The 26,239-nt window shown below is 33.2% G+C and overlaps 4 protein-coding genes across 5 annotated transcripts; 1 reads left to right on the forward strand and 3 right to left on the reverse strand.

Annotated features, from left to right (window-relative positions):
* The first annotated feature begins 549 nt into the window (after positions 1 to 549).
* LOC107632331 (cation/H(+) antiporter 4-like) lies at positions 550 to 4,582 on the forward strand. Its single transcript, XM_088506590.1, has 4 exons — positions 550 to 815; positions 1,932 to 2,244; positions 2,372 to 3,388; positions 3,491 to 4,582. Exons 1-4 carry the CDS (start codon positions 550 to 552, stop codon positions 4,580 to 4,582), a joined length of 2,688 nt encoding a protein of 895 aa, XP_088362716.1.
* Positions 4,583 to 4,796: 214 nt separating this feature from the next.
* LOC107629071 (uncharacterized) lies at positions 4,797 to 6,877 on the reverse strand. 2 transcript variants are annotated; one of them, XM_016331763.3, is made up of 3 exons: positions 6,665 to 6,877; positions 5,194 to 6,160; positions 4,797 to 5,078 (listed from the first exon to the last, which is right to left on the reverse strand). In XM_016331763.3, exons 2-3 carry the CDS (start codon positions 6,154 to 6,156, stop codon positions 5,073 to 5,075), a joined length of 969 nt encoding a protein of 322 aa, XP_016187249.1. In that variant the 5' UTR covers positions 6,157 to 6,160; positions 6,665 to 6,877; the 3' UTR covers positions 4,797 to 5,072. The 2 variants fall into 2 exon arrangements, with proteins under 2 accessions (XP_016187249.1, XP_088364915.1); XM_088508789.1 differs by lacking the exon at positions 4,797 to 5,078 and having other exon boundaries at positions 5,185 to 6,160; positions 6,665 to 6,793.
* Positions 6,878 to 9,147: 2,270 nt separating this feature from the next.
* LOC107629070 (stomatal closure-related actin-binding protein 1) lies at positions 9,148 to 16,821 on the reverse strand. Its single transcript, XM_016331761.3, has 13 exons — positions 16,428 to 16,821; positions 15,790 to 16,090; positions 15,450 to 15,578; positions 12,823 to 12,915; positions 12,560 to 12,700; positions 11,988 to 12,056; positions 11,618 to 11,701; positions 11,048 to 11,228; positions 10,779 to 10,895; positions 10,567 to 10,625; positions 10,333 to 10,467; positions 10,071 to 10,220; positions 9,148 to 9,513 (listed from the first exon to the last, which is right to left on the reverse strand). The coding sequence occupies exons 2-13, from the start codon at positions 16,069 to 16,071 to the stop codon at positions 9,469 to 9,471; spliced, it is 1,485 nt and encodes a 494-aa protein (XP_016187247.1). The 5' UTR covers positions 16,072 to 16,090; positions 16,428 to 16,821; the 3' UTR covers positions 9,148 to 9,468.
* Positions 16,822 to 18,702: 1,881 nt separating this feature from the next.
* Positions 18,703 to 21,787, reverse strand: CYCB1;4 (Cyclin B1;4). Its single transcript, XM_016331760.3, has 8 exons — positions 21,297 to 21,787; positions 20,824 to 20,947; positions 20,662 to 20,704; positions 20,307 to 20,567; positions 20,089 to 20,208; positions 19,466 to 19,876; positions 19,195 to 19,376; positions 18,703 to 19,094 (listed from the first exon to the last, which is right to left on the reverse strand). The coding sequence occupies exons 1-8, from the start codon at positions 21,349 to 21,351 to the stop codon at positions 18,953 to 18,955; spliced, it is 1,338 nt and encodes a 445-aa protein (XP_016187246.1). The 5' UTR covers positions 21,352 to 21,787; the 3' UTR covers positions 18,703 to 18,952.
* Positions 21,788 to 26,239: the final 4,452 nt, after the last annotated feature.

Here is a 26,239-nt window from a genome sequence, read left to right on the forward strand (position 1 = left end):
TCGCCGGAGCAAATCTCCGGCAAGCACAATGCTAACGTGGCCGCCGTGACTTGGCAAACCACCCCCAAACCCTAATCCCTCCTCCCTATCGCAGCCCCCTTCCCTCTCCCTCCCCAATGCACACTCCCCCCTCCCTCTCCATCGCAACCCCTTACCCAATGCACACTCCCTCCCCATCGCAGCCCCCTTCCCTCTCCCTCCCATTACAGCCCCCTCTCCAACGCACACTACCTCCTTCCCTCTCCCTCCCCAATTGCAGCAGCAGAAGCCTCAATAACAGCAGAAATAACACCATCAGAACTCAAAACAGAACCAATAGAAGAACCTGCACATTCAAAACCTAACCTTGCTTGTTCCTCCTTCTCTCTTTTCCCTCATTCCTTCCTTCTCTTATCGGAGGACCATAACAATAACAATATCCATTCACACACACAGACATTTACACAAACACATAACCTACATATATAAATATAAAGAGAAAAAGAGAGAAAGAGAGAAAGCTTGAAGGGCTGAGGAGATGCGGCTATTCCAGGCCTTGTTGTCGCTCCGATGGTGGTGGCAATGGTCCTTGATAGTGCTCTTGCCGTTGAAGTTGCTATTGCTGTTGAGATTGTTGCTGCGATAGGAAGGAGAGAAAAGTGTGCGTTGGGGTTACTGCTGTTGTTGTTGCTGTTGATGTTGAGGCGGTTGTTGCTGCGAGTGGTAGTGGAGGGAGGGAGGGGGAATGTGCATTGGGGAGGGGGTGCGATGGGGAGGGAGTGTGCATTGGGTAGGGGGAGGGTTGCGATGGAGAGGGAGAGGGAGAGGGAGGGGGAGTGTGTGTTGGGGAGGGAGAGGAGAAGAGGGTTGCGATGGGGAGGGAGAGGGAGGGGGAGTATGTGTTGGGGAGGGAGAGGAGAAGAGGGTTGCGATGGGGAGGGAGAGGGAGGGGGAGTATGCGCTGGGGAGGGAGGGATTAGGGTTTGGGGGTGGTTTGCCAGGTTACGGTGGCCACTTTAGTATTGTGCTTGACGGAGATTTGCTCCGGCGAACTCGTAGACACGCTTGTCAAATTTTAAAATTTTTTAGGGACTATTTTGTCAATAGTAAAAGTCAGGTACTATTTTGTCAGCGTCAGAATCTTTCGACTACCGATTTGGTAGTTATCTCTTTTAAACTTATATATATATATATTCTTTTTTATCGTAATAATTGGTTAGAACAATTTTATCCGTTAATAAAATTTCCTGAAATTATCAAATTAAATAGGATAATGAAGATAATTATCCGTTATGATTTGAAAATGTTATAACTCTTTCAATGCCGCGATATTAATTAGAAATGAGGGGAAAAGAACAAATTTTTTAAAATATATATATATATATATAGTAAATTAGTAATAATATCCGAAAATCATATGTATTGAAAAGATTAGTTATATATTTGTATGTGTTACACAAGGATGTTAACGATATTCTGGCAAGATTAAAATATAAATTATAGCAAGTTAAGTAACAGATTGTGTACTAAAAAAAGAAATAATGCGTAAGCATAGATTAACGTTGGCATACAAAAACGTCAAAATTGTTTAGCTTAAGAACTGTTGTAACTAGTTATAGCTGGGATTTTGTCTTAGTAGTTGAGTAGGCATATCATTTATGACAATTTACTTCCAACTGTTTTCTTGATTTGGGGGATCGTTAATACTTAACAGCTATAACCAGTTAACAAAATAAATAAATAAATAAATGTGAGTATTAACTAATAATTAATCATAGAATTCTGGTAGTAGTTATTAGTTAATTCCATTGCTCAAACATTACTTGACATGATAATATGTAACGCAAAATACTAACAAACTTGCAATAATATGAAGACTATTAATATTAAAAAGTCTCTTCTCATTCAACTTTGCATGGATCTTAAAAACACTCTGGTTGTGTTCTTCATAGCCCATGCACATTTCATGATCTCGCAATAGTCCTCATCATTGCATTGACAACAATGGAGATAAACCAAACAATTTTCAAGCAAGTGAGAGTGATAGAGTCAACACAGAAATCCACTATCTATGAAGTTTGTCTCCATATACCGCCCAAAATAGTGTCGGACGGCATCTGGGCCAACAAAAAATCCGGCAACTTCCCTTTGCAGTCAAGTTTGACATTGTTAGAGATGCAAATTTGCGTCATTTTCACCCTCATGCATTGCTTTCATTTCGTTCTCAAGCGATTGGGGTTCCCCTATTTCGTTTCGCAGGTGTTGGTATGCTCAATCTCTTCTGTCTCTCTCTCTTTTTGCACATGAAGAAATGAAGATAAATTTCATCATTACTTGCATCACAAGGATCAAAATTCAAAACCTTTTTACATTACCGTCTTCAATTTTTCAGGTTGGCTTTGTTCTAGGCCCTTCATTGAATATAGATTGGTTGAACAAATACAAAATGATGGTGTTTCCTTATGGAACTGAAGAAGTATTGGGGCTAATTTCATTGGTTGGCTACACATTCTACATGTTTCTGAATTCTGTGCAAATGGATTTTAGCATGATAACAAGAAGTGGTATGAAACCTTGGGCAATGGCGGTTGCTGCAGTAGTTGGACCTCTGGTCATCTGTTTGAGCATATCTTTTGGAACAAGAACTGTCTGGCAAGAAGTCGCTGGACCCGGGGAAACATTGAATTTGGTGGTGATTACCCAAGCTGGCTGCTCCTTTGTTGTCATAGCTTCCTGCCTCTCTGAACTAGACATCTTGAACTCTGAACTCGGACGCATTGCGTTGACAACAGCGCTTTCGAGCGATTTCCTTACTGCCATAATGAATTCACTAAGCATTATCTTTACCAAGAGCCAAGCTGAAAAATATGATGCAAAAAAAATGGCTAGTGTCTTGGCAGTGTATTTTGCTATTGTAGTCCTAGTTCCTCTCATCGGCCGCCCTACAATGAAGTGGGTGGCCAAGAACACCCCGGAAGGAAGGCCGGTGAGGAAGATATACACCTTTGCCATGGTCCTCTCGGCTCTTATCATAGGGTGTTTTGCACTAGAAGCCAACCTACCCATCATATTTGGAATTGTGATGTTAGGATTCGTCGTGCCGGAAGGTCCTCCATTAGGATCTGAGCTAGTCAAGCAATTTGAGTTGATCAATGTATGGTTCTTTCTGCCACTCTTCGTGACCGCTGCCGCCATGAAGGTAGATCTTAACAAAATAGGTGATGACCCTGCTATGGCAGTGGTTACAACAGCAGTCATATTGATGGTCCATTTGATCAAGATGTTATTGTGCACAATAATTTGCATCTTTTGCAAGATACCAACAAGAGATACTATCTGCCTTGGTCTAATCTTATGCTGCAAAGGTGTTGTGGATTTTAGTGTCTACCTGTTTCTGTATGAATCAGGGGTAATAATCAATTCTACACTCCAATTTTCATGCAGATAGTGTTTTGTTTTCCTTCTTCTTATTCTTTTGCTATGCTCACAAGGCATCATTTTGATATTGCAGACATTGAATAGTTCAACAGTTGCTACACTGTTTGTATCTGCATTGATACTTGGAAGCACTGCATATATTGGTATCAAGTCCTTATATGACCCTTCAAGGAAATATGCAGGGTACCAAAAAAGGGACATTTTGCATTTGAAACCAAATTCAGATCTTAGGATTGTTGCATGCATCCAAAAACCATATCATGTGAATATGATCAAGAATATGTTGTATCTTTGTTGTCCAACAATAACTAGCCCTCTTCAGGTGGAAATACTGCACCTCATAGAGCTAGTTGGGAGTGCCACCCCCATCTTTATCTCACACCAGCTCCAAGAGTCGGTCAGCAGAAGTCACAACTACTCCGGCGATATCATGCTCGCCTTTGATCTCTTCAAGCATGAGAACGCCACAGTAGAAGTGAACACCTACACTGCCGTATCGCCACAGCGCCTCATGTACGAAGATATCTGCCATCTTGCCCTGGACAAGGTTGCATCCCTCATTCTCCTTCCGTTTCATATCAGATGGGCTGACGACGGTTCTATTGATTCAACCGAAGAGAGCATACGGACCCTGAACAACAAGGTACTTGAAAAAGCACCATGCTCGGTTGCCATTCTTGTGAATAAAGGCCCTTGTGACATTGCATCAAAGCACATAGCCATGATCTTCTTGGGGGGTTCAGATGATAGAGAAGCATTGTGCCTTGCTAAAAGGGCAATCACAGAACTTCATTATAAATTGGTTGTGTACCATTTGGTTGGAACACAGAATGAGTCCAGCAATTGGGACACTATGCTTGATGAAGAGGTGCTACAGAGTGTGAAGGGGTGTTATGGAACTGTTGACAATGTTGCATATGAAAGAATATTAATTGAGGATCCTTCACAAACCCAAAGATTCATTCAGACTATAGCTGTTGAGCATGATTACTTCATAGTTGGGAGACGCCATGGTGTCAAATCATCTCTTACAGCAGCACTTGAAAAATGGACTGAGTTCTCAGAGTTAGGTGCAATTGGGGATTTGCTTGCATCACCAGATACCAATTCTAAAGCTACAATTTTAGTTGTGCAGCAACAGAAAATGCCACAGCCTAACTCATAGATCCTAGTTGCCACCCTTAGGTTTTGTAGTTTGTGTTGTTATGTTGTAAATAAAAGTAAAATAATCACAATGCTGTGCTAGTTTTTCATAAGCACAGTGCAACAACAAGTGTTGCATCAAATTCCTGCTAGTTTCAGAACCTGCAAGTGGTTTCTTTAATCTGAATTCATTTCATCTGTTGATTAATTTGAAAAGCAAAGAGAAAAACAAAGATTTGCAAAGCATATCATCAATCAGTACATAAAACAAGATCATTGGTTTGAAGAGAAAGGAGCACATATCCACAACAAGACAAGAGTACATAATTCAACTATCAACTTGATATCTTAAGATACATCACTATTTCAAAATATCAACTTGATCTCTCAAGATACATCATTAACCAACAGAAATCAAAAGTAATGCCTCTAAGTCCCTTCTTATTGACATTGTAATAGAAATATGCTGCAAATAAAACAACATCTTCTATTAACTTGCCACAATTTCTACTTCACTCCTGCAATAATTAAAAAGGGGGGAAAAAGAGTTATCAAACAAGCAAATCACCAACACATACATGCAAAAACTAAAAAACGTAGGACAAAGGAAAAAGCCAAGAGAAGTTAACAGACCTCGTCGTCATCGTCATCATCATCATAATCGCGATCTTCCTTCTTCTTCTTGAGACGGGTAGTACCGCCTTCTTTGCTGATGGGCAAGTCCATTTTTCCAAAGGGAGTGTCAACATTAATTTTCCCTTTCATGGTGTAACCTGTACCTTTTCCTCTGATCATATCCCACAATGCAGAGCCGAAATCCTTGGGCCTAAAGGTAACTGGAATATCAATGTAACTAATACCACTTTTCTCGATTTTCGCAGACTTGGAGAGTTCAGCAGCTCCAATGCTGACATCACCAAGCCAAACCTCATAATCAAGCGTATTGAGGCCAAGGTCGAAATCATTCTTGTTTTCCAATTTCAAATGAAGAGTTGCAATTGTCTCTTCAAAAGAGAACTTATCAAAATGGATCTTCTCAAGATCAATATCTGGCTTGTAAGGTATGGGGATTTCTCCAGTCTTCTCCAGAGGTAGAGTCAGCCTCCCCAAGATCGGAACATCAACAATGAGATCAACCTTCAACCTATAAGGAATGATGCTCCCCGGTTGAATATCATCATATGTTTGCTTAATGTCATCATAAATCAAAGTAACCGGAACCTTGACAGTCTCCTCTCCATGCGCATGAATTGTGCCAGCATCCGGTATCAATCCAGAAACTAGCTTCCTTCCATCACTCTCAACCAAGTAGTTTATGTCAATCAGAGGGATCGGCACCGGATTAGGATTCTTTACAAGCACATCAACAACAAGGTCTGCCTGGTGAAGATTGATCTTGGGAATGTGGATTGCTTTAACATCTGCACTTGGCTTCCCAAACCCTATAGCCCCCTCAATCTTCTCACCAATGTCATGAATGAAATCCTTCACCTTCTCAATAAATCCACCCTTCTCACCCTCCTCTTTATCATCATCTTTGTGCTTCTCATCCTTAGTACCCCTTTCCACTACTTCCGGCTTGTCAGACGTCGACATGTTTCTAAGCAGAAAACGGTAAACCAATTAGCCTTGGCCAAGATCCAATTGCAGCAGATCAAATTCAAAATCAAAATAAATCCAATTGCAATAGATCATAATCAAATGCAAACAACATTTCAGAACTTAACCAAGTGATTAATCATTTACCAAAATCAAACACTACAACAATCTAGATCACATTCATAGTAGTCAAAAATCCAAACTTCAGATCACTGATCCCCAAACAATGCTGCAAATACTTATTATCCCAGATCAGGGTAGCAGTGTACTAAAAACAAAAGAAGAGTAAAAATCATCATGTGATGTCTTCATAGTTCATGAACTTCCGAGTAATCAAACTAGGATTTTTAATCCACAGGATCACAAGGTAAATGCAAGTCAACTAACCAGATCACAAGGCAGCAACACCAAAATAAATTAAATTAAAGAAAAAAAATTCTAAAATTAAAGTATGAACTATTGAGCTGAGATCATAGAATAAACAGAAGAGTAGTTAAAGAAGTACCTGAAATGAAATCAGTGAAGTGATAAACAGAGATAGAGAGAGAGATTATCAGTGTGAAGTGAGAAGTGAATGAGTAAGATGGAGAAAAGATGAAGATTTTGTAGGAAAGAAAAAATCAAAGCTTCGAAGAGTGCATCAGAGGATTGAACGGTCAGAGATGTGACGTCGAAAATGTGAAAAATGCAGAGCCGTTGATTTGATTGAAGTCTTAATCTGTATAGTCTTTCAGGGTCACGCCGATGATTAAATCCACCGACCATTCCTTGAATTGTGGGCCCCACGCGGAATGGCCACGTGGCTTGCTTTGTCTAAGGAAGAGAAAACCAACCAGACTCTATGTTATTTTTTTGGGTTAAACTTAAATTTCATATTTACTATTTCAATCATTAATTCATTCATTACAAGATTTTGATTAAAAACCTAAATTTAGTGGAAGTTTAGATTGGACACTTTTACCTTTAACAAATTTTTATTAATCTATGTTTTTAATTATTCCAATCATTGATTCTTACGTAGTTTTCAATTAAATTAATATGAATAATATTACACGAAAATTTTTTTTATTAATTAAATCTAAACAAGTTGATCTAATATTAATAAAAATAATTTTTATCATTTTCACTTACTCAAACTTTATTGTTTAACTTAATTCACAAAAAAATTTGTAAGTGTAGCATTTATATATATAAAATAGATTTTAAAAAATATTATTATATTCATCTCCTTTTAAAATAATAGAAAGACCAAATTATTTAGTGAAAATACTTTTCAAAGACTTTTAAAAAATAAAAATTTATTGAAAAGCAAATTATTAGATATGAAATTTTTTAAGAATCTATTTGAATATTTACTCTAAATTTTAAAAAAAAAAATTATTTCTTATAGATATATTTTTTAGAAAATTATATTGTCTATCCTCAATGTTTTGGATATTGTTTGAAGCTTACTCGCTATATTTAGAAATGTTACAATTTTGCCGTTGTTTACACACAATATTTAGGAATGTTTCAATTTTGCCGTTGTGTTAATATTTTTGGAAAGGAAAAACAGAAAGAATGTACCTTAGAGTGAATTCAAATTGGACATACACATTTATAATTTATTAAAGAGAAAATTTCACTCCCCTCCCCTGCGAGATGTTAAAATGACACTCTCCTCTCCTCTATTTTATAAATGTACATTCTTCTCCCTTCTGACTTTTAAAAAACCTCCTCTTTAATTCATTTTAAATTTTTTGTGTTAACTAAGATTAAGTTTATCCATTTTTTAAAAAAAAAAATACCCATTAGCAAAAATTTTATTTTTAATCATTAAATTTTGTTTACCAAAATATCATTTAATAATTTTTTTTATTGATTAAATTGTATTTTTATCAAAATACTTTTAAAAAAATTAATAATTAAATTATTTTTTTTTAAGATACCTACCCTTCAATAATTTTTTAATTATTAAATTGTAATTTTACCAAAATTTTTGTTAACAATTATTTTTATATTTTATTATTAATTTTTTTATATCAATATATATTATTTTAACATTAAATAAAAAAATCTTACCACTTAATATGTATAACAATTAATATATATTGATATTGAAAAATAATCTTACTAAAATTTTTTATTTAATGTTAAAATTATATATATAGATATCGAAAAAGTTAATAGTAAAATATAAAAAAAATTGTTAACAAAAATTTTGTTAAAATTATAATTTAATAATTAAAAAATTATTGAAAGGTATTTTAGAAAAAAAATAATATAATTATTAAATTTTTTTTAAAAATACAATTTAATCAATAAAAGAATAATTTATTAAAGGGTATTTTGGTAAGCAAAATTTAATGATAAAAAATAAAATTTTTGTTAATGGGTATTTTTTTAAAAATAATTTATTTTTTTTTTAAAATGGATAAAATTAACATTAGTTAAAACAAAAAGTTTAAAATACATTAAAGAGGAAGGTTTTAAAAGTTAGAAAGGAGAAAAATGTACATTTATAAAATAGAAGGAAGGGAAGTGTCATTTTAGCATCTCGTAGGAGAGGGGAGTGAAATTTTCTCTTTATTAAATTGAGGGTAAAAAGAATATTTTAGCAAATTAAAATTTAACTCTAAAATCATGAATAAAGTTATTTGTACCAATATAATTGGTCGATACCACCAACGCATAAAAGAAATTAAAAAAAATAAAGAATGAGATAAATAAAAACCCTACATTGGATTCTTTTATGAGTTAAATAAATGTTGTACTAAAATATTGCATAAGAGAGTAGGTAACATGCACATGCCTTAATGTTGCAATCAAATAAGAATAATACTACACATCTAAGTTTTTTTATAAATTAAATTTAGTCAAATTAAATAATAAAATTTAAAATAATATTAATCATAATTAATTTTTGTTATGTTAAACCAACTTAGTTGGACTTAATCAACAAAAACACTTGGTTGTAGAACATTATTCATCAAATAAATGCAAATAGAATTCTCAAAGTAAATTTTGTCTCTAACTCAAATTATTCAAATACAAATCTATGCTTTTGTAAACTCTTTAACTCACAAAGGCAACAAACAAAAAACAATTGCCTTGGTGTTTTGTGAAACAAAATTTTTATATAAAAGGGGATTCAGACCATAAGGTAAGGTATGAATCATTGTATCCATTAACCACAATAACAACTTAACAAGGCACATTTTTACTATTACACACACTAATACTATTATTTATTTTTATTATACAATGTAGAAAATTTCATATAATTACATTTTGGAAAATGAGAAATCATCATCATCATCATCATCATCATCATGTCCCTAAGGGAGCTCTGTCATCTGGTCCAGCAAGCATGATCTGCCATTTTAACCATTTGCCAAGTTAGGAATAGTGAGCAAGATCAGAATTAATGTGAAAATATGACAATTCTCTAGCATTAATTATATAAATATAAGTTGTTTAATTATACTGCATCATATAGTTTGTGACTCAAATTTTTAATTTGGTTCTTATAATTTAAAGAATTTTAATGAGCTCTTTAAATCAAATAAAACTTGTGAGTAATCTAGCCCTTAGGATAACCTAATATTACACACACACCCAGAAAAAAAAAAACTTTCATATAATTCAATAGATCATTATCTGATTTTGTAAGATCAAATGTAACAACTTGATCAAAAACAATTTCCCAATGTAAGGAAGGACGTGATTGAAAATTCAAAATCAGTCCCAAGAAATTTTTAGTCCAACACTTCAATCCTCAACAAATTTTAATCATCAAATATTGAAATCAGTCTCTATTGTTATTTAAGACCTTCCACATAGTTTTCTATTTTAAGGATATGGTAAATGCAACACTATAATAGCATCCTTAAGTTTCAGCATTAAGCAATAACTTGTTAAGAAGAACTTACATTACAGTCAAATGCAAACCTCCTTGCAAGCATGATAGCTGCATTTCTTTCTCTCTCGGATTCGAAAGCTAATACGAAAGAGTACCCTTGCTTTGGCTGCCAAAACAGCGCCTGGGCCACGGCATTGCCACCACCTCGAACTCCACAAAGCTACACAAAACAAGATCAAAGCAAGTTGTTTGACCGAATTCCAATTTTTAGTAGAAGTTGGAAAATATAAATCTTGTCATTCTTTGTCAGCAGCATCGGCTATTCAAAATACCTGCATTGAACTTGAATAATATTCTTTAGCAATTGTTGTCTTTCCTTTGCATAGCTTAATCCTCATCTTTCCAACATGAAGTACATGAATTGATTCGGTTGGATGATGTGAACCATTAATCTGAGTTACGACCACCTGCGGAAGCATGAAATACGTAATTATGTAAACGATTTCACGAGAAAAGGAAATTGATTTAAAAAAAGAAAAATAATTGAAAGGATCATAACACCATACATTAAATTCAGTATCATGTTTTCGCACAAGCGCCTCTACATAGGTTCCCAAACCAGCAGCTGCAGAAGAATACAAAAGCAATTTAAACTCAATTCGATTGTGCACAGAAATATCCACTTGTTGAAACTGATAAAGAAAGCAAATTTATAATTATAAACTCCATAGAAGCAAAAATATTATACTAGAAACGACGATCCAGAATTGAAACCAACCTGGATCTATTGGACCGGTGGTTGATAGTGTGATGTGCTGGCCATCGGAAATAATGTCAACTTGCAATATGCGTCCAACATCAAAAGGTTCGGGGGCATAAATCGATTTAGTTGCTCCTGATGAAGAGAAATTTGAAATATATACGATATGATAAGCAAGTAAGTAATGATATTAATAATCAAAATTACAGAAAAAAAACACAATCAACAATTAAGACTGGCTAACTTAATAAGATTAACTAACAGCCATAAAAAAGCAAGTCATGTACCTGAAATAAGTTCTTTTTTGGTGCCATCGGATGACACACGATACCATTGGATTGAACATTTTGAAACTTCAGGAACAATATCGGAGCAAGGCTGAATTTCCAAATAAGAACCTAATGTCTCAGTGCCTTCTAGTTCATAAAATTGTGGAACACTTTCCCCACCTTTCTTTGTCCTTGCCAGCTGAAAAGCATAATTGAGGTTATTTGGTGATACCGTGAAAGAAGCTTATGGTAGAAGACAATCAATCATATATTCCCCTAATTCAATGAAAGAAACTTGTCATCCACTTCAACCAAAAGAATAAGCCCAATGTTGAATCCCATACTCAAATACTTATCTATGAAACTAACTACACCGGTATCCATCACATTTTAGACCTTTTTTGAACATCCCCAAAATACATCTCAAGATCATAGTCTCAACTTGACGAAGAAATATGGAAGATTTACTCGATTCAATATAACATACTGCATAAACTAGCACTACCACCAACTGCCAACATACTGCATGGAACCAGCTATGCGCACTACAATATCACATCTTCAACATGGCATAAGAGGAAGGCGTACCTCCTTTTGAAGTCGAAGATAATGTCTAGTCTTCTCCGAAAGTTGAGCCCTCAATGCTCGAAGTTCATGTTCCATATCCATGACCTACAAGTATATTCAACTAATTCAAACTCTTAATATTTTGTAGAATAATGGTCATAACATATCGCTAATAGTCGATAGTGGAATATACTATCTCTTCTTATAAGTCACCAAAGACAAAGACAGAAATTGATGCCATATTTAAAATATATTATGGTGTGGAGCACATTGGGACAAATCAATTTTCTTATCCTAATCCCATTATAGATTAAAGTTTAGAAACATTATTATTTATTACACTATAAAAACCACATGCAAGTACAAAACATTTTCAGTATTTAATGTATACCTTGCTTGGTTGATGTAGCATTTTGATTCTACGAGCCTCTTGAACCTCCTTCATTAATTGTTCGATGTCCTAAAGTTCACATAAACACAACAACCGCTGAGTATACTCGTAAACTTGTAAAGAGATGCACTAGCATTTAACTTTCAAGGGGAAATAACTATGATAGAAGATCAATGGCTAACACTAGCACCAGGGGCATCATGCAACTAATAACAATAACTAACCAAGCACAAAGCAAGACGTTATGTTCAAGCCATCACAAGAAAACGACAAATAATAGAAAGATGGAAGAGGAAAATGCAAGAAACCTTTAAGCAAAAAGATTATTTCTTAAGAAAAATTTCCGGTCTTCCGTTTGTCATTGCCTTTTCAAAGATCAGTAGCCGAAAATATTCATGTGACATGCCTCCGTACAAGTACACATATTTAAACATGTACCAAATTTTCATGAAAATATATGAACAAGAAAATAAGTGTTATCGAGTCTGATGTGTAACGTCACGTTAGGAGAAAAAATAAATCTAAATTCAACAATATTAAAGCTTGATAAATGACTAGAAAATATCACAAACCTGGTTCCCTGAAGCGTGAGACATTCTCTCATGTTCTTGAAGTGCCTCTTCAACTCTCTGAACTGCTGCTCTAGCATTCTCAATTTCAGTACGAGCAAAAGCTCTTTCCTCGTCAACAAGTCTCTTAGCATCTTCAGAAGCCTACTAATGAATTGGAAGTCTCAACATTGGACTTTGGAAGTGAAATCGATTCTATTCCTACTTTCTTCTATTTCTAATAAAATTTCTTAAATAGGTCGAAGAAGTTAAGTAGTTGACGTCACCTGCTTAAGGAAATTTGCCAGCTTCTTCACCTCTGCCTTCTCTAGTAATAGTTCCCCTTCCCTCTGAGTTAACTGAATTGCCAGAGCTTCAACCTGAAGAATGCAAAGAATAAGTTACTGTTGCTGCTCTAATCTCTTGAACAATAGCAAACGAGTGAATAAAATGTCACCAAATGAATATTCTGTTTTTTAAAACAACAACAACAACAACAAAGCCTTGTCCCACTAAGTGGGGTCGGCTACATGAATCAAACGGCGCCATTGTGCTCTGTCATGTATCATGTCTACAGAGAGACCGTTTACATGTAAGTCTCGTTTGACCACCTCATGGATGGTCTTCTTAGGTCTTCCTCTGTTTTTCGCCCTTTGTCCATCTTCCATCTCATCCACCCTCCTGACTAGATGTTCTATCGGTCTTCTTCTCACATGTCCAAACCACCTGAGACGCGATTCAACCATCTTTTTCACAATGGGTGCTACTCCAACTCTCTCCCTTATATCTTCATTCCTTATTTTATCCAATCGCGTATGACCACTCATCCATCTCAACATCTTCATCTCTGCCACACTCAGCTTATGTTCGTGCTCCCCTTTAGTCGCCCAACACTCCGTACCATACAGCATAGCCGGTCTTATAGCAGTGCGATAGAATTTACTTAAAGGTACTTTTTTGTCGCATATAAAACCAGATGCACTCTGCCATTTTGACCAACCTGCTTGGATCCTATGATTTACATCCTGTTCAATCTCTCCATTATCCTGTATAATGCATCCAAGATACTTAAAACTTTTAACTTTTCGTAGGGTGTTTTCTCCAATCTTTACCTCTATATTGGGGTTTTCCCTTCTCAGACTGAACTTACATTCCATATATTCCGTCTTGCTACGGTTTATGCGCAGACCATACACTTTTAGAGCTTCTCTCCATAACTCCAACTTCTTATTTAGGTCTTCCCTTGACTCCCCCACAAGGATGATATCATCAGCAAAAAGCATGCACCATGGCACAGGCTCTTGGATGTGCTCTGTGAGTACTTCCAAGACTAATGTGAAAAGGTATGGACTTAAGGATGATCCCTGGTGTAATCCTATACCAATAGGGAATTCTTCTGTCACACCACCTTGAGTCTTCACACTAGTTGTGGCCCCATCATACATGTCTTTAATTGCCCGAATATATGCGATCCTTACTCTCCTCTTTTCTAAAACCTTCCATAAGACCTCCCTTGGTACCCTATCATACGCTTTTTCCAAATCAATAAACACCATATGTAGATCCCTTTTATTATTACGATACCTCTCCATCATCCTTCTTAATAGGTATATCGCTTCAGTGGTAGATCTTCCTGGCATAAATCCAAATTGGTTCTCTATTACTTGTGTCTCTTTTCTCAACCTCCGTTCTATCACCCTTTCCCATAACTTCATAGTATGACTCATAAGCTTAATCCCTCTATAGTTTTCGCAACTTTGTATATCCCCCTTATTCTTGTAAATAGGTACCAATGTGCTCTTTCTCCACTCATCAGGCATCTTCTTTGACCTTAAAATCTCATTAAAAAGCTTGGTTAACCAGTTGATGCCTTTTTCTCCAAGACCCTTCCAAACCTCAATCGGGATATTATCAGGTCCTACTGCCCTGCCATTTTTCATCTGCTTTAGAGCCTCTTTTACTTCGAAGTCTCGAATCCTTCGATAATAGTCAAAGTTTTGATCTTCTTCCTTTGTGCATAATCGACCAAGGCTCGGAGGAGTCTTCTGTCCCTCATTAAATAACTCGTAGAAGTAACTCTTCCACCTTTCATTAATCTTCTCCTCTTGAGCCAACACCTCTCCATCCTTATCCTTTATGCACTTAACCTGATCCAAATCTCTCGTTCTTCTTTCCCGACTCTTTGCAATTCTATATATACCTTTTTCTCCTTCTTTCGTGCCCAAAGACTGGTAGAGACCCTCATATGCTCTTGTTCTTGCTTCACTTACAGCCACTTTTGTCTCTTTCTTAGCCGCCTTATATTTTTCCCAGTTATCTGCATTACGGCATAAAGACCACTCTTTAAAGCATTCCCTTTTTATCTTTATCTTTTCTTGTATACTCGCATTCCACCACCAGGACTCTTTGTCTCTTGGTCCTATTCCTTTAGATTCACCAAAACTTTCTTTTGCTATTCTTCTAATAACTTCTGCCATCTTCCTCCACATCTCTTTCGCGCTTCCATTCCCATCCCACTTTGCCTCTTCTCCTACCCGTCTTAGGAAGCTTCTTTGTTCCTCACCTTTCATCCACCACCACCTCGTCCTTGGGTTCTTCGTATGATGTTTTTTCCTCAACTTTTGCTCAACGCGAAAATCCATGACGAACACCCTATGTTGTGTTGTCAAACTCTCTCCCGGGATAATTTTACAGTTAATGCAAAATTTCCTAAAATATTCTGTTTTTTAAAAAATGAAACTTTTTCATTGGGGATGTTGAGCAACATATTTCTATTAGAGGATAAACAACACTCTAAATTCCCAATGAAAATATGAGCAAATATGAGCATTCATTTATTATATAGAAATGAAAATGAAGTATTTGTCTTTCCCTTTACTCAAAAATAAATAAATAAATAAAAACGATAACTAACCATAGCAATAGCTTCCTCTACATCATCCTTGTTTCTGCCTGCCACACGCCCTTTTAAGGATTCAAGTGCATCTCTAAGCTTCTTCAAAAGAACATGTTTTTCCAATGATGCTGCTTCTCTAAGTCTAGCCTGAATTTCACCAGCCAACAAAAAATTCAGCTAAAATAAAGCAGACGAACTTTATCAGAAAGCAAACTATGATCAGTGGTTACTGATTAGTTGAAAACTTAAAAGAATACAAACCATATGAAATTGAACAAAAAAAAACGAAGAAAACATGAGTATATTCCTATGGATAAACAACGTTTAACAAATTGAGCTTAAGAGAAAGAAGAGTAACCTCTTCGGACAACTTAGCAGCAGCAGCTAAACCCCTCTCAAACTTACTGGCAAGGTCGCGAACCGATAGACGGTTTTGCTGTTCCAACAGCTGGGCAGTCTCACGCGCAACAACCTCCTTCATAGACAGTACTTTCGGGTCTTCCTTCGTCTCCATAATCTGATTGTTGGCTCCAATTCTGTAGTTAGGGAACCTACTTGAAGTAAACACCACATCAGAGGACACTGCAGGCACTGCCTCTTTCTGCATTGTATCACCAAAATCTCGAGTCACCCTTGTCATTTTTTGCAATCAGTTCCAACTGCCAATCACAAAAACACAAACTTTAGCTAAAATTACTGAGTAAACCATAGTTTAATGGAAGAAATTCATTGTTTTTCACATACATATGAAAACCAAAATACAAAAACAACAACACAAACACATACCAGACTATATAATAACTAGAGAAACATATGATAAAACTACCCTCTAAGGTTTAAGGTCAATTGAAGTCAAAGTAAACTCTTTTGAAAAAGGAACTAAAGTCTAAACCCTAATCCTCCTTCTTTAACTACTTTTCTTCTAGTTTGAGTTGAAGCAATTAGCAGAAAAACTGACCCAAAAAAAAAAAGAAAAAAAAGAAAACTTTCACTTACAAATCATGAGAAGATGAAAATGGGGAAGCTAGCTTGTGATTCTTCTTGCAAGATCAGTTGGCAGAAGGGGCTTGCTCCAAGTTGGGTATCAAACAAAACAAGAGGTTGAGAGAGAGAGAGAGAGAGAGAGAGAGAATAAGGCATAGAGAGAAAAGAGGGTAGCTTTGCTTTTTTTGAAAAGAAGGAAAAAAAAATAAAAAATGAGAAAGAAAAGAGAGAGAGAATGCAAAAATGTTGTGCCGCCCATGGAAGGTTTAGGTGGGACCCATCCCCTAGTTTTGGGAATTTAGTATCAAGGTTTTGGTGTTTGTCTTTGAGATCCCTTCAATGTTTGTTGTGTTGTGTTCTTGTGTTGGCTGATTTTGTGACCAAACACACTTCAATTTAACTCCTTGCTTGCTTCTTTCATGTACTTAGCTTTATATATTTGTGGATTATTTATTATTAGCTGCACTTTCATCCTTAAAAATCTTTAAACATTCCGCTTCTTATTATTAATTAAACAAAAATTTTGTTTTTTTATTTATTATATTTTATATTAATTGTTTAAAAATTATTTATTATATTTTATATAATTATTTAAATTTAAAATTTCAAAACTAAAGTTTAAAAGATTGAAAATCAAACATCTTTAAAAAAAAAAATATTTTAGACGTTTTTAGGTGAATAGCTCTTTAAAAGATTTTATTTTTTATTTTTTTCTTTAATGTAATAAGTTAATTTTTTAAAAGCTGTACATCTTTATTTTCATCTTAAAGTATTAACATTCGTCTATATTAAAATATCCATTAATAAGATGATAATTTATTCTTTTATAATTGATTATTCACTTAAAGACAAATGACTATTTATAAAATATTTTTTATTTTAAAATGGGAATAAACTCCCGAATTTTCGACCTCTTAATTAGTAAATTAGGTGTATAAAATATATAAATAATTGAGGCAAGATATACAAATAAAAAAAATCGGATTTTGCTATAGCACTTATTAAGTTTTTTATTTATATGTAGGTTAATTACAATTAAACTATTAAAGTTTTTCTTTAAAAAATATATGCTATAAATGCAAAATCCTATTTTCATTTTATTCTTAAAGTGACATATCAAGAATAAGATTTTCACTAATGTCACCCTAATGCATGATTCATCTAAATGTTTATCCTCTTTATTGTTAGATATGGTATAAAAATTTAGAAATTTATATCTCAACTAATTTTATGTTTTATATTCAACAATTAACAATGTGTGTATTAAACTAATATACATATACTAGGAAAAATAACTACACAAATTCAATAATTTTCCTCTTGTTATTATCATTGTTGTTATTGTTAATACTATTCCAACTGATTTGTCATGCTTATGCTTTAAACTTAAAATACTTGCATAGGTCACATTCCTAAGGCTGAGCTGTTTGGTGTTTACTTCAGCCTCACCTTTCTTCCTTTTGGCATTTTTTTTTTTTGTTGGAGGAAAATTAAAGAGTGGCAATTTATGTTAATATCTGTCTTTTCTATTAATAATAATTTAATATAATCCGTGATGAGTAATAATTTCTGGATGAGATTGCTTGCTTTATATGGTAGCTATTTTGACTTGGACTTGTGAATAAAGGGGGAAGAAAAGTTAAGATATTCTAAATTATCTATTGTTGGGTCAAGGATAAGGAAAAATACTCCAAATTAAATTTGTTTTAATACAAATCACCATCAATTAGCTGGTTAACAGTATTTGGATTGAACTCCTCATACGTATGGTCATGGGATTCTTTGTTAATTATAAAAATAAATAAATTGAATTTTGAAAGATTAGTCAACATTGAAAAACATTAAAAAAAACCAAGTAATTTGTAGACTAATTAAATTAAATCTTAATATTTTAAGTACCAAATTAATATTTTTTGCTCTAGTTTTTGTTATCATTATTATTGTTAAATAGGCATAACAAATATCTCGTTTAATTTACAGGTTGTTTCTAGTGTTTTCATTTAAATTGCTTGAAACAAATCAAGTGACATGTGCCGCTTGATCTCATAAAATGGACATTAATTATTCGAACTATTTTTTTAAGATTCGGATGAGGTTGATTGATTGAGATAACTGCCTCATTAGGCCTGACACTTGGTTTTATATATATATATATATATATATATATATATATATATATATATGAAAAATAAGGTATGGTGTAAAATTCTTCTGAAAAAAAGAGGAATATCAAAAAAGAAAGATATATTCTTAACTCACTCAACCACCAAAATTAGGTGTTAAAGAAAAAAGAAAATACTAATTCCATTAGCTACACACAATTTTTCATATCCAAAACACACACCATATCATCCAAATTCTGCTTTACATAATAAGAATCATATCTAGCAAACTCAAACTTCCCAGATAATATCTTCCTAAAGATCATAACAACAATGATCTCCCTGAACAAAAGACATTAAAAGACTCATAAGCTGGGTAAATACAATCATCCAAAAAACATTAAAAGAAAATTCACAGTTCTTGACACTAGCTGTTCAAGATTGTGCTAGCAAGTTCTTTGCCGGGGTAAGAAGAGCAACAGCACTGCGATCCATGCTGCTGAATTTCTTGTAAACTGCTCTAAGCTTGCTTTCTGGAGCAGCAACATGAAAGTTTACCATTTGTTTGGCACAATTTCTACACCATTAGAAGAAAAATTAAGCTACAGTATTGTCCATATAGCAATTTGATGATGGAATTGTAATTAACTGAATTGTCAAATAAAATGTTATGTTACCTTATGTTTTCCTCAGAGTAGCCTGTGTAGTGTTCAAGAGTTTCAGTCCAAGAAGGAACCCTTTTAAGGGTACATCTTGCAGCATACACAGCAGAAGCAGCAATCACAGAAGGACTATAGGAGATAATAGTAGGATAGTGCAACATGCTAAGTTCAGCAAGGAAGAACACCATATTCTCCATCTACATTGAAACAAAAAATTCAAAACAAATACATTTAAGGGCATTTTTACAAAGTTTACAATAATTAAGCTACAAAGATATATGTATACCTCATCATCAGAGGGAGTGGAGGCCTTGATATACCGAACAAGGAACACATAGGGTGTGGGAACCGTTAGGTACCATTCAAGCTTTCCCAGGATTGTTTTCTCCATGACCAAAACTTGTTCTCTAATATAGGCATTGTCTGATATGACAACAAAGTCATTCACCTCTGGAGCCCAGATTTCTTCATATTTGCAAGCAATCAGCATTGAACTTATGCCAACCAGCTGAAGCTCCCTTCTTGGAACAACCCTCATGGACAGAAACCGATCAACAATGTTGAGGGTCAGATAGAGAGTTTCTGGCATTAGTTCAAATTTTCTATGCACTTCTATCAACCAGTCCACAAGGATTGATCTCATCTTGGCGTTTATATCAGGCTGTGAACCCATATAATCATGCACACGACCATCATCCTGTGTCATCAAAGTCACACATATACATTATTAGGTTAACAAAAATACATAGGAATGACATTTACGGAAAGCAAAAACACATGAATTTAACAGGACAAAATTAGAGGAATTAAAGACAGAGCAAAGTCATATATATGCATTAGGCAAAAAGGTGCATAGTTTTATAAAGGAATGCAATTAGGGAAAGAGCAAAAGCAAAACAAGTGGAGTACTTCAGTGAGTTTGTAGAACTTGTATATGTCATCAATGTACTCCACTGCTGCCAATTCATTGTCCATGTCAGTTGCATCAATGTTCACCACTTCCTTTGGCATATAAGTGAGTCCAGCAGCCTGAGATTAACTAATTTTTTATTTATTAGAAACCACAATGACATTGATGCAAAACAGAAGGTAGAAAAAAAGAAGAAAAAAAAAAAGTTGTTCATCACCTTGCTTCTAGCCGAGAGGACTGAACTGAAAGCCTTAGCATTTTTCCTGGTTACCCTTTCCCTTATCTTTCTTCCTTTAGCAGCTTGTGGCTTCTTCTTCTTTTCTTCCTCGGATTCATCATCTGAGCTGATGACAATGACTTCATGTTCTGTTGGTGGCTTCTTATCTGCTTCTAACTTTGTTGCAACAATGAAGTTCCTCACATCAACCCCATTAGCTGGAACCACTGCTGCTCCAATCACAAGTTCAGTGCTTGATTTCTGTACAATAAGAGACATCAATTTTTAGAACCCAACCATGAAATAACCAAATAAAAAAAAAAAAAAAACAGAGTGATAGAGAGTTAATAAGCACCTTGTTCTTCTCTGCTGCAGCTTGGTCATTAGCATAAAAGTTTCTACAAGAGAAAACAATTTGAACTTTTACTTAAAGGAAGTAGAAAACTCTGAATGTGTAGCATAAAACAGAAGCCTTATGGTGTAAAAAAGAAAACTGAAGAACAAATTGGATTATTACCTTGTGTTGCGCTTTGTCACATTTTGTTCTGCTTGCTTAGCCACAAGATTACCAATGTCTTGTAATGCACGCCTATTGTTCCTCCCTTCTGCTGCTGCCACAATAACCTTTTTCTCATTCTCACCTAATAAACACAGACAACAAAGATATTAACACATATTCATACAGTAAGAAGAAAGAGAAAGATCCACAAGAAAGAAACACCGACAAAAAAAACCCAAAGTTAACAAATTTGTAGTGAAAGGTAGCATAACAACTTTACGATTTGGGGGCATTTATTCAAACACTCAACAAGCAAAAACCCAGCCGAGAACACAGAAGGGAAAAAAATCAGATTTTGCAGCATTAAAATGAAAAACCCGGAGTTGGTGAGAGAAACAACAAATCAAGAAGCGGAAGAAAAAATCACATGATCCAAACAAGAAGAAAAAGAAGAAAAAGAAGATTAAGTGAATGAAGCGTTTTTTGCATACCACTAGGTGGTTGTTGTTGTTGTTGATCGATAGGGAGAGCCATCGAAGAAGCCATGGTATCTTGTTGATGAAAAGAAGTGGCGAAAACGCCGCCAATGGTTGAAAAGAGAGACGAAAGAAACACGTGGAGACGACCGTTGCGCCTCTCTCCTCCTTCTTCTTCTTCCACCGTCGCCACCCTCTCTCTTTACAACGTTCTTTCTTTCGTTCTTCTTCTTCTTCTAAGTGTTTGTGAAAAAGTCTGAATGAATGAGTGAGAATAAATGATAAAGGAAGTGATGCAATGCAACGTTTGGGGATTTCATTTCATGCGAATTGAACTAATTTGTAATAGGAATAGTGTTTGCATTCAACGGTCGAATTTGTTTTCCTTTCAATCGTCGCCGTTGGATTGTTTCAAGTGAATCTAACGGCTAATGTTGTGTTGTTCACTTTACTCTCTATTCAGTTGGCTTACGTGGCAATTTTATTCTGCTAGCCGAGTAGCCGTTGGGTCTTAACGCTCATCCAATACTCTGAATTTAACCGCTCCTTCCACCTTTACTTCTCTTTACTTTCTTTTTTATTTTTTGCTGAGATTATAAAAGTGGTATTTTATAAAGGAGTTTAATTTTAATCCACTCAGTAGTTAAATCACACTCGTTATTTTAATTGATTATTTATATGTCTAATATAAAAGATAATTATTTTTTTAATATTGTATTATATAATTAAATACATGTGTAATCTTATTTTATACGTATTAAAATTAAATTTTTTTTAGTTTAATTATGATATTTTACATGTTATCTAATCAATTTATATGTTTAAATAATATTTAAAAATAAATTATTTTTTATAATATAGTAATATAATAGTTATATAAATTTTTTTAAATTATCAGTGTATGTAAATTAAGTTGTATTTCTTTATACAATTTTTTTATATATTTTTACAATAATTTAATTTTAATATATTATCAGTGTAAAATATTTTTATATTTATATTTAATTATGTAACGTTACTTCAATAAAAAATAATTATTTTTTTTATATCAACTACGAATGGTCATCTAAAAAAATATATGTCTAAAATATTCTACAATGCATGAAATTAAACTCTTTTTAAAATACGATTTTTCAGTTATTTACTTCTCTTTGATGTTTAATGTTGTTATTATAATATTGTAGTTAATTTTAAAATTAAATGCAATTATAGAAATTCTTATTGAATATTTCTTTCTATTTCTGGTTATCATAAATTCATAATGTATTTTTTCACTTATTTTATTTTTATATTTTATTGTATTCTACAACAAATTTATTCATTCTTGATTCGTATTTTATTAATAAATAATAATCCACAAAATTGAATTAATTTCATAATATAGTTCCTCTATATATTATAGTAAGTAATAACTGTACCTACCCTTATCTATTGTACCATTCCCTCTATTATTGTTTGTTAAATATAAAATAATTTATATAAACAATCTTGATAATAAATGTAAAAGATTTTAATTTATTCTATTTGTGATTTATAAGATTCTCAGTTAATTGTTTTAGGAAATACCCAAGTTCATATTTAATTCGTAATAAAAATTAATTATAAAAAATCAATCTTCAAATCAGGTTATTCATTTATTCTTTACATGTAAGCATTGGGATGAAAATTTGAACATTCTTAAAAAAAATTACATATTTATTAAACAAAGATAAAAACTGAATTATCTAAAAAAATAAAATAAACTGATTTGATACAAAAATTAAAAAATAAAATATTTTACCAATTTTCTTTTAGAATAATTCTCCACATACAAGCGTTTTTTTATACAAGTCTTTACAAGTCATTTATATTAACGCGCTTCAAACTGTTACTGCACGTTTTCACTGCACCTTCTTCTTCTCTTTACTGCACGTTCTTCTTCCTCTTCCTCTTCTTCTTCTTCTTTTCTTTTGTTTCTTACCTTCTCTTTCTCCTTTTTCATTTACATGTTTTCTCTCTGTTTTCTTTCTTCGTTATTCTCGATTTCCATTGTTTTTTGACATCAAGATCTGAAATCGTTTTTGAAAAAGAAGAAGCAGCAGAAGATGAGGAGGAGAAAGAGAAAGAATTCTGAATTATGCATAAGGTGTACTTCAACGAATTTTGGGTGTATTTCTTAAATCCTTTGGGTGTAGTTTTGTAATCCTTTGGGTGTATTTCTGTAATCCTTTTGGTGTATTTCTAAAATCGTTTGGGTGAATTCCTGTAACCGTTTGGGTGTATTTCTGTAATCCTTTGGGTGTATTTCTGTAATCGTTTGGGTGCATTTCTGAAGTTCCATTATCTTCAAATTTGGCAAGAAACTCGTTTTCATGGAGGAAGAAGAAGAATAATCGTTCATAATGCATGGTGAGTAGCGCGCTTTGGAAACAGGAAGTAGTTGAATAACGTGCATTTATTTAGTCTTGAATGTGGAAGTGTAATGCGTGTGTTTTGTTGAGTTGTAAGCCAAAAAGATTTGTATGTGTAGCAGACCTCTTTTTTAACTAATCAAAAAGAACATTTTTTTTTTTTTGTTAAGACAACCTTGTTTTGAGTCTGTGCAAGAATAAACCACACTAATATGCAATTGATGGGCCTAATTGAATATGATGACGGGTCTATAGGTCAACCCAAATCCTTTTATATAGCCCATTTTCCGTAGCCCAGATAGGCCTGTTAACTTGTTAAGTTCTATTTTATTTTTATTTTAAATTATAATCCTATTATTACTTAGACCCATTTGAAAAGTTTTAAAAGTAATTTTTTTTATCTTTTAACTTATGAAAAGTAGTAGTATTAATATCCGGTGCAATTTTCAAAATCAAATTGCGGCTTTCTAAGAAGCTATTTAGGAGCTTATAGAGAAGTTAAAAAAAATGACTTCTCTCATAATATTATTACTTTTTATCACATTTCTATAAAATAAATACTTTTAAAACTAAAAACACAAACACAAAATAACTTATTTATAAACTACTTTTAATATAATCATTTATTGTTTAAATTATTTTTTCAAAAAAAGCTTAATTAAGGGACCTTAATAGATCTAAATAGTTAAATACACAAACCCCCTCTTCCTCTCCCCAAACAAGAAATTTTTTTGTAATCTATCTCGTAGATCTGTAGTTGTCTCTTTTATAGCACATTTTTTCGTGTAAAATTCGATTTTTAGAATACTTAAAAAAAGACGAATTTACCTACTTCTTGATCAAACTAATATTAGTTTAAATTAAATTGATTAAGTGTACACTTTCACTAACTTATTAAAAAAATTCAATATGCATTTCAATAACTTAGATACTCACACAAAATAATACAATTGTATTAATATTAATAGGAAAAGTATAGGATACCAACATATTATCTGCCAACTTCTGCCAACTCTTATTTATAATTGTGTTTCATGGAAGTGTGTTCGTAGATGTGTCTAATAATTAATATATTTTAAATACATATATAAAGAGACACATCTAGAAAATATATATATAAAAACACTTCTATTAAATACAGCTATAAAAAAGACATTTTTATTAGACACATTTACGAACACACTTCCATGAAACATAATTATAAATAAGAGTTGGCAGAAGTTAGCAGATATGCTGTTGGTAACGTAGCGGAACCGATATTAATATTAATCCTCGTAATGGTTTATGAACGGGTGGCATGCATATGTAAAGGAGAAAGATTAGGTGACTTTATTTATGTATGTGTCTTGCTTTGTGGGGGAAGACACGTTTGGTTGCATGTGATAGTGGCTGTATAAGTGACTAGGTGGCTTGTATAAACACTTTTCCGACCAAACATCATGTGACCAATAATGTTGAACTCCCCAAGGAACCCATGTACTATTTTGCATGATTATCTCACTACACTACTATTAATTCTAAGAATCTCTTAACCTCTTAATATTCTAATAATGACATCTTAGCTTATATATAAGATTAAATTTTAGTTATTAGGATTTAGGTACTCAAAAGTACACATACATGGTATCAATTTTGTTAATGAAAAATGCATATGCAAAATAATTTGAAAGAATTTTTTTTCCTTTAAGTTAATTTTTCAAAGATACGCATTACATATATTAGCATTTTTTCTTTTCGATCTGTAGTTACAGACTCTCAATCCTAGAGGAAAGAAAAGCACTCGGTGCTTACAAGTTACAAGAAATTTTTTTCCATTAAATCGTAACAGGTTTAAATTGGTTCAATTTTATATTTTTTTATATGTGTATTCGAACCGAATCAAATCAAACCAATTAAAAATATATTAGTTTGATTCGGGTAATCAGATATCCAATGAAATAAGATATTTTTTTAAAAAAAGATAAATTTTTTTAAAAATTTATGTAAATATATATAATATCAATTAACAAATCAATAATATTCTAACAATAACAAAATACTCATAAATTCACAATTACAATAGAGTTATGTTAATTGTAAAAGTTATATATTATTAGAATTTATATTTTTTTATTTAATAAAATGGTGATTGGGTTTGCGGATAATTTGAGTTCCGTTCCCGCAAAATCAATACCCGAACCAATTATAGTTGGGTATCATCTGATCGGATTTAATTATATTCAGTTACTCATTAGTTTCGAAACTAATTTAATCAGCTTGAATTCGGACTTGTAATCGGATTACTCGAACTCGTGAACACCCCTAATATTTATGTATATTATACATGTTAACTAACATATTTTTAATTAAATAATTATTCATCAAAATAATTAAATTTGCAATAAATAAGTAATTAAATTTATTAATAGTAATGCAATAAAAAAATAAAAAAATATTAAATAAATATATTTATACATAATAAGTAATTGATATTTAATTTTAATATACAAGTAATTAACATGATTGAATTCAATATATGGTATAGTTTTGAATTCGAGTCTCACTCCTAATTTAAAAAAAAAATAAAGC

Source organism: Arachis ipaensis, chromosome B3 (assembly GCF_059453495.1).
Source record: "Arachis ipaensis isolate K30076 ecotype BB chromosome B3, ASM5945349v1, whole genome shotgun sequence".
Classification (NCBI taxonomy): Eukaryota; Viridiplantae; Streptophyta; class Magnoliopsida; order Fabales; family Fabaceae; genus Arachis; species Arachis ipaensis.

What these genes read in the sequence shown, in the direction of transcription:
- LOC107632331 (XM_088506590.1), top strand. Translation starts at nt 550, where the DNA reads ATGGTGGTGGCAATGGTCCTTGATAGTGCTCTTGCCGTTGAAGTTGCT. An exon ending in ATTTCGTTTCGCAGGTGTTG is followed by an intron (nt 2,245 to 2,371) that starts GTATGCTCAATC and finishes TCAATTTTTCAG; the next exon opens with GTTGGCTTTGTTCTAGGCCC. An exon ending in TGTTTCTGTATGAATCAGGG is followed by an intron (nt 3,389 to 3,490) that starts GTAATAATCAAT and finishes TTGATATTGCAG; the next exon opens with ACATTGAATAGTTCAACAGT.
- LOC107629071 (XM_088508789.1), bottom strand. Translation starts at nt 6,156, where the DNA reads ATGTCGACGTCTGACAAGCCGGAAGTAGTGGAAAGGGGTACTAAGGAT.
- LOC107629070 (XM_016331761.3), bottom strand. Translation starts at nt 16,071, where the DNA reads ATGACAAGGGTGACTCGAGATTTTGGTGATACAATGCAGAAAGAGGCA. An exon ending in CTCACGCTTCAGGGAACCAG is followed by an intron (nt 12,057 to 12,559) that starts GTTTGTGATATT and finishes TGTGAACTTTAG; the next exon opens with GACATCGAACAATTAATGAA. An exon ending in AACATGATACTGAATTTAAT is followed by an intron (nt 10,468 to 10,566) that starts GTATGGTGTTAT and finishes ATGCTTCCGCAG; the next exon opens with GTGGTCGTAACTCAGATTAA.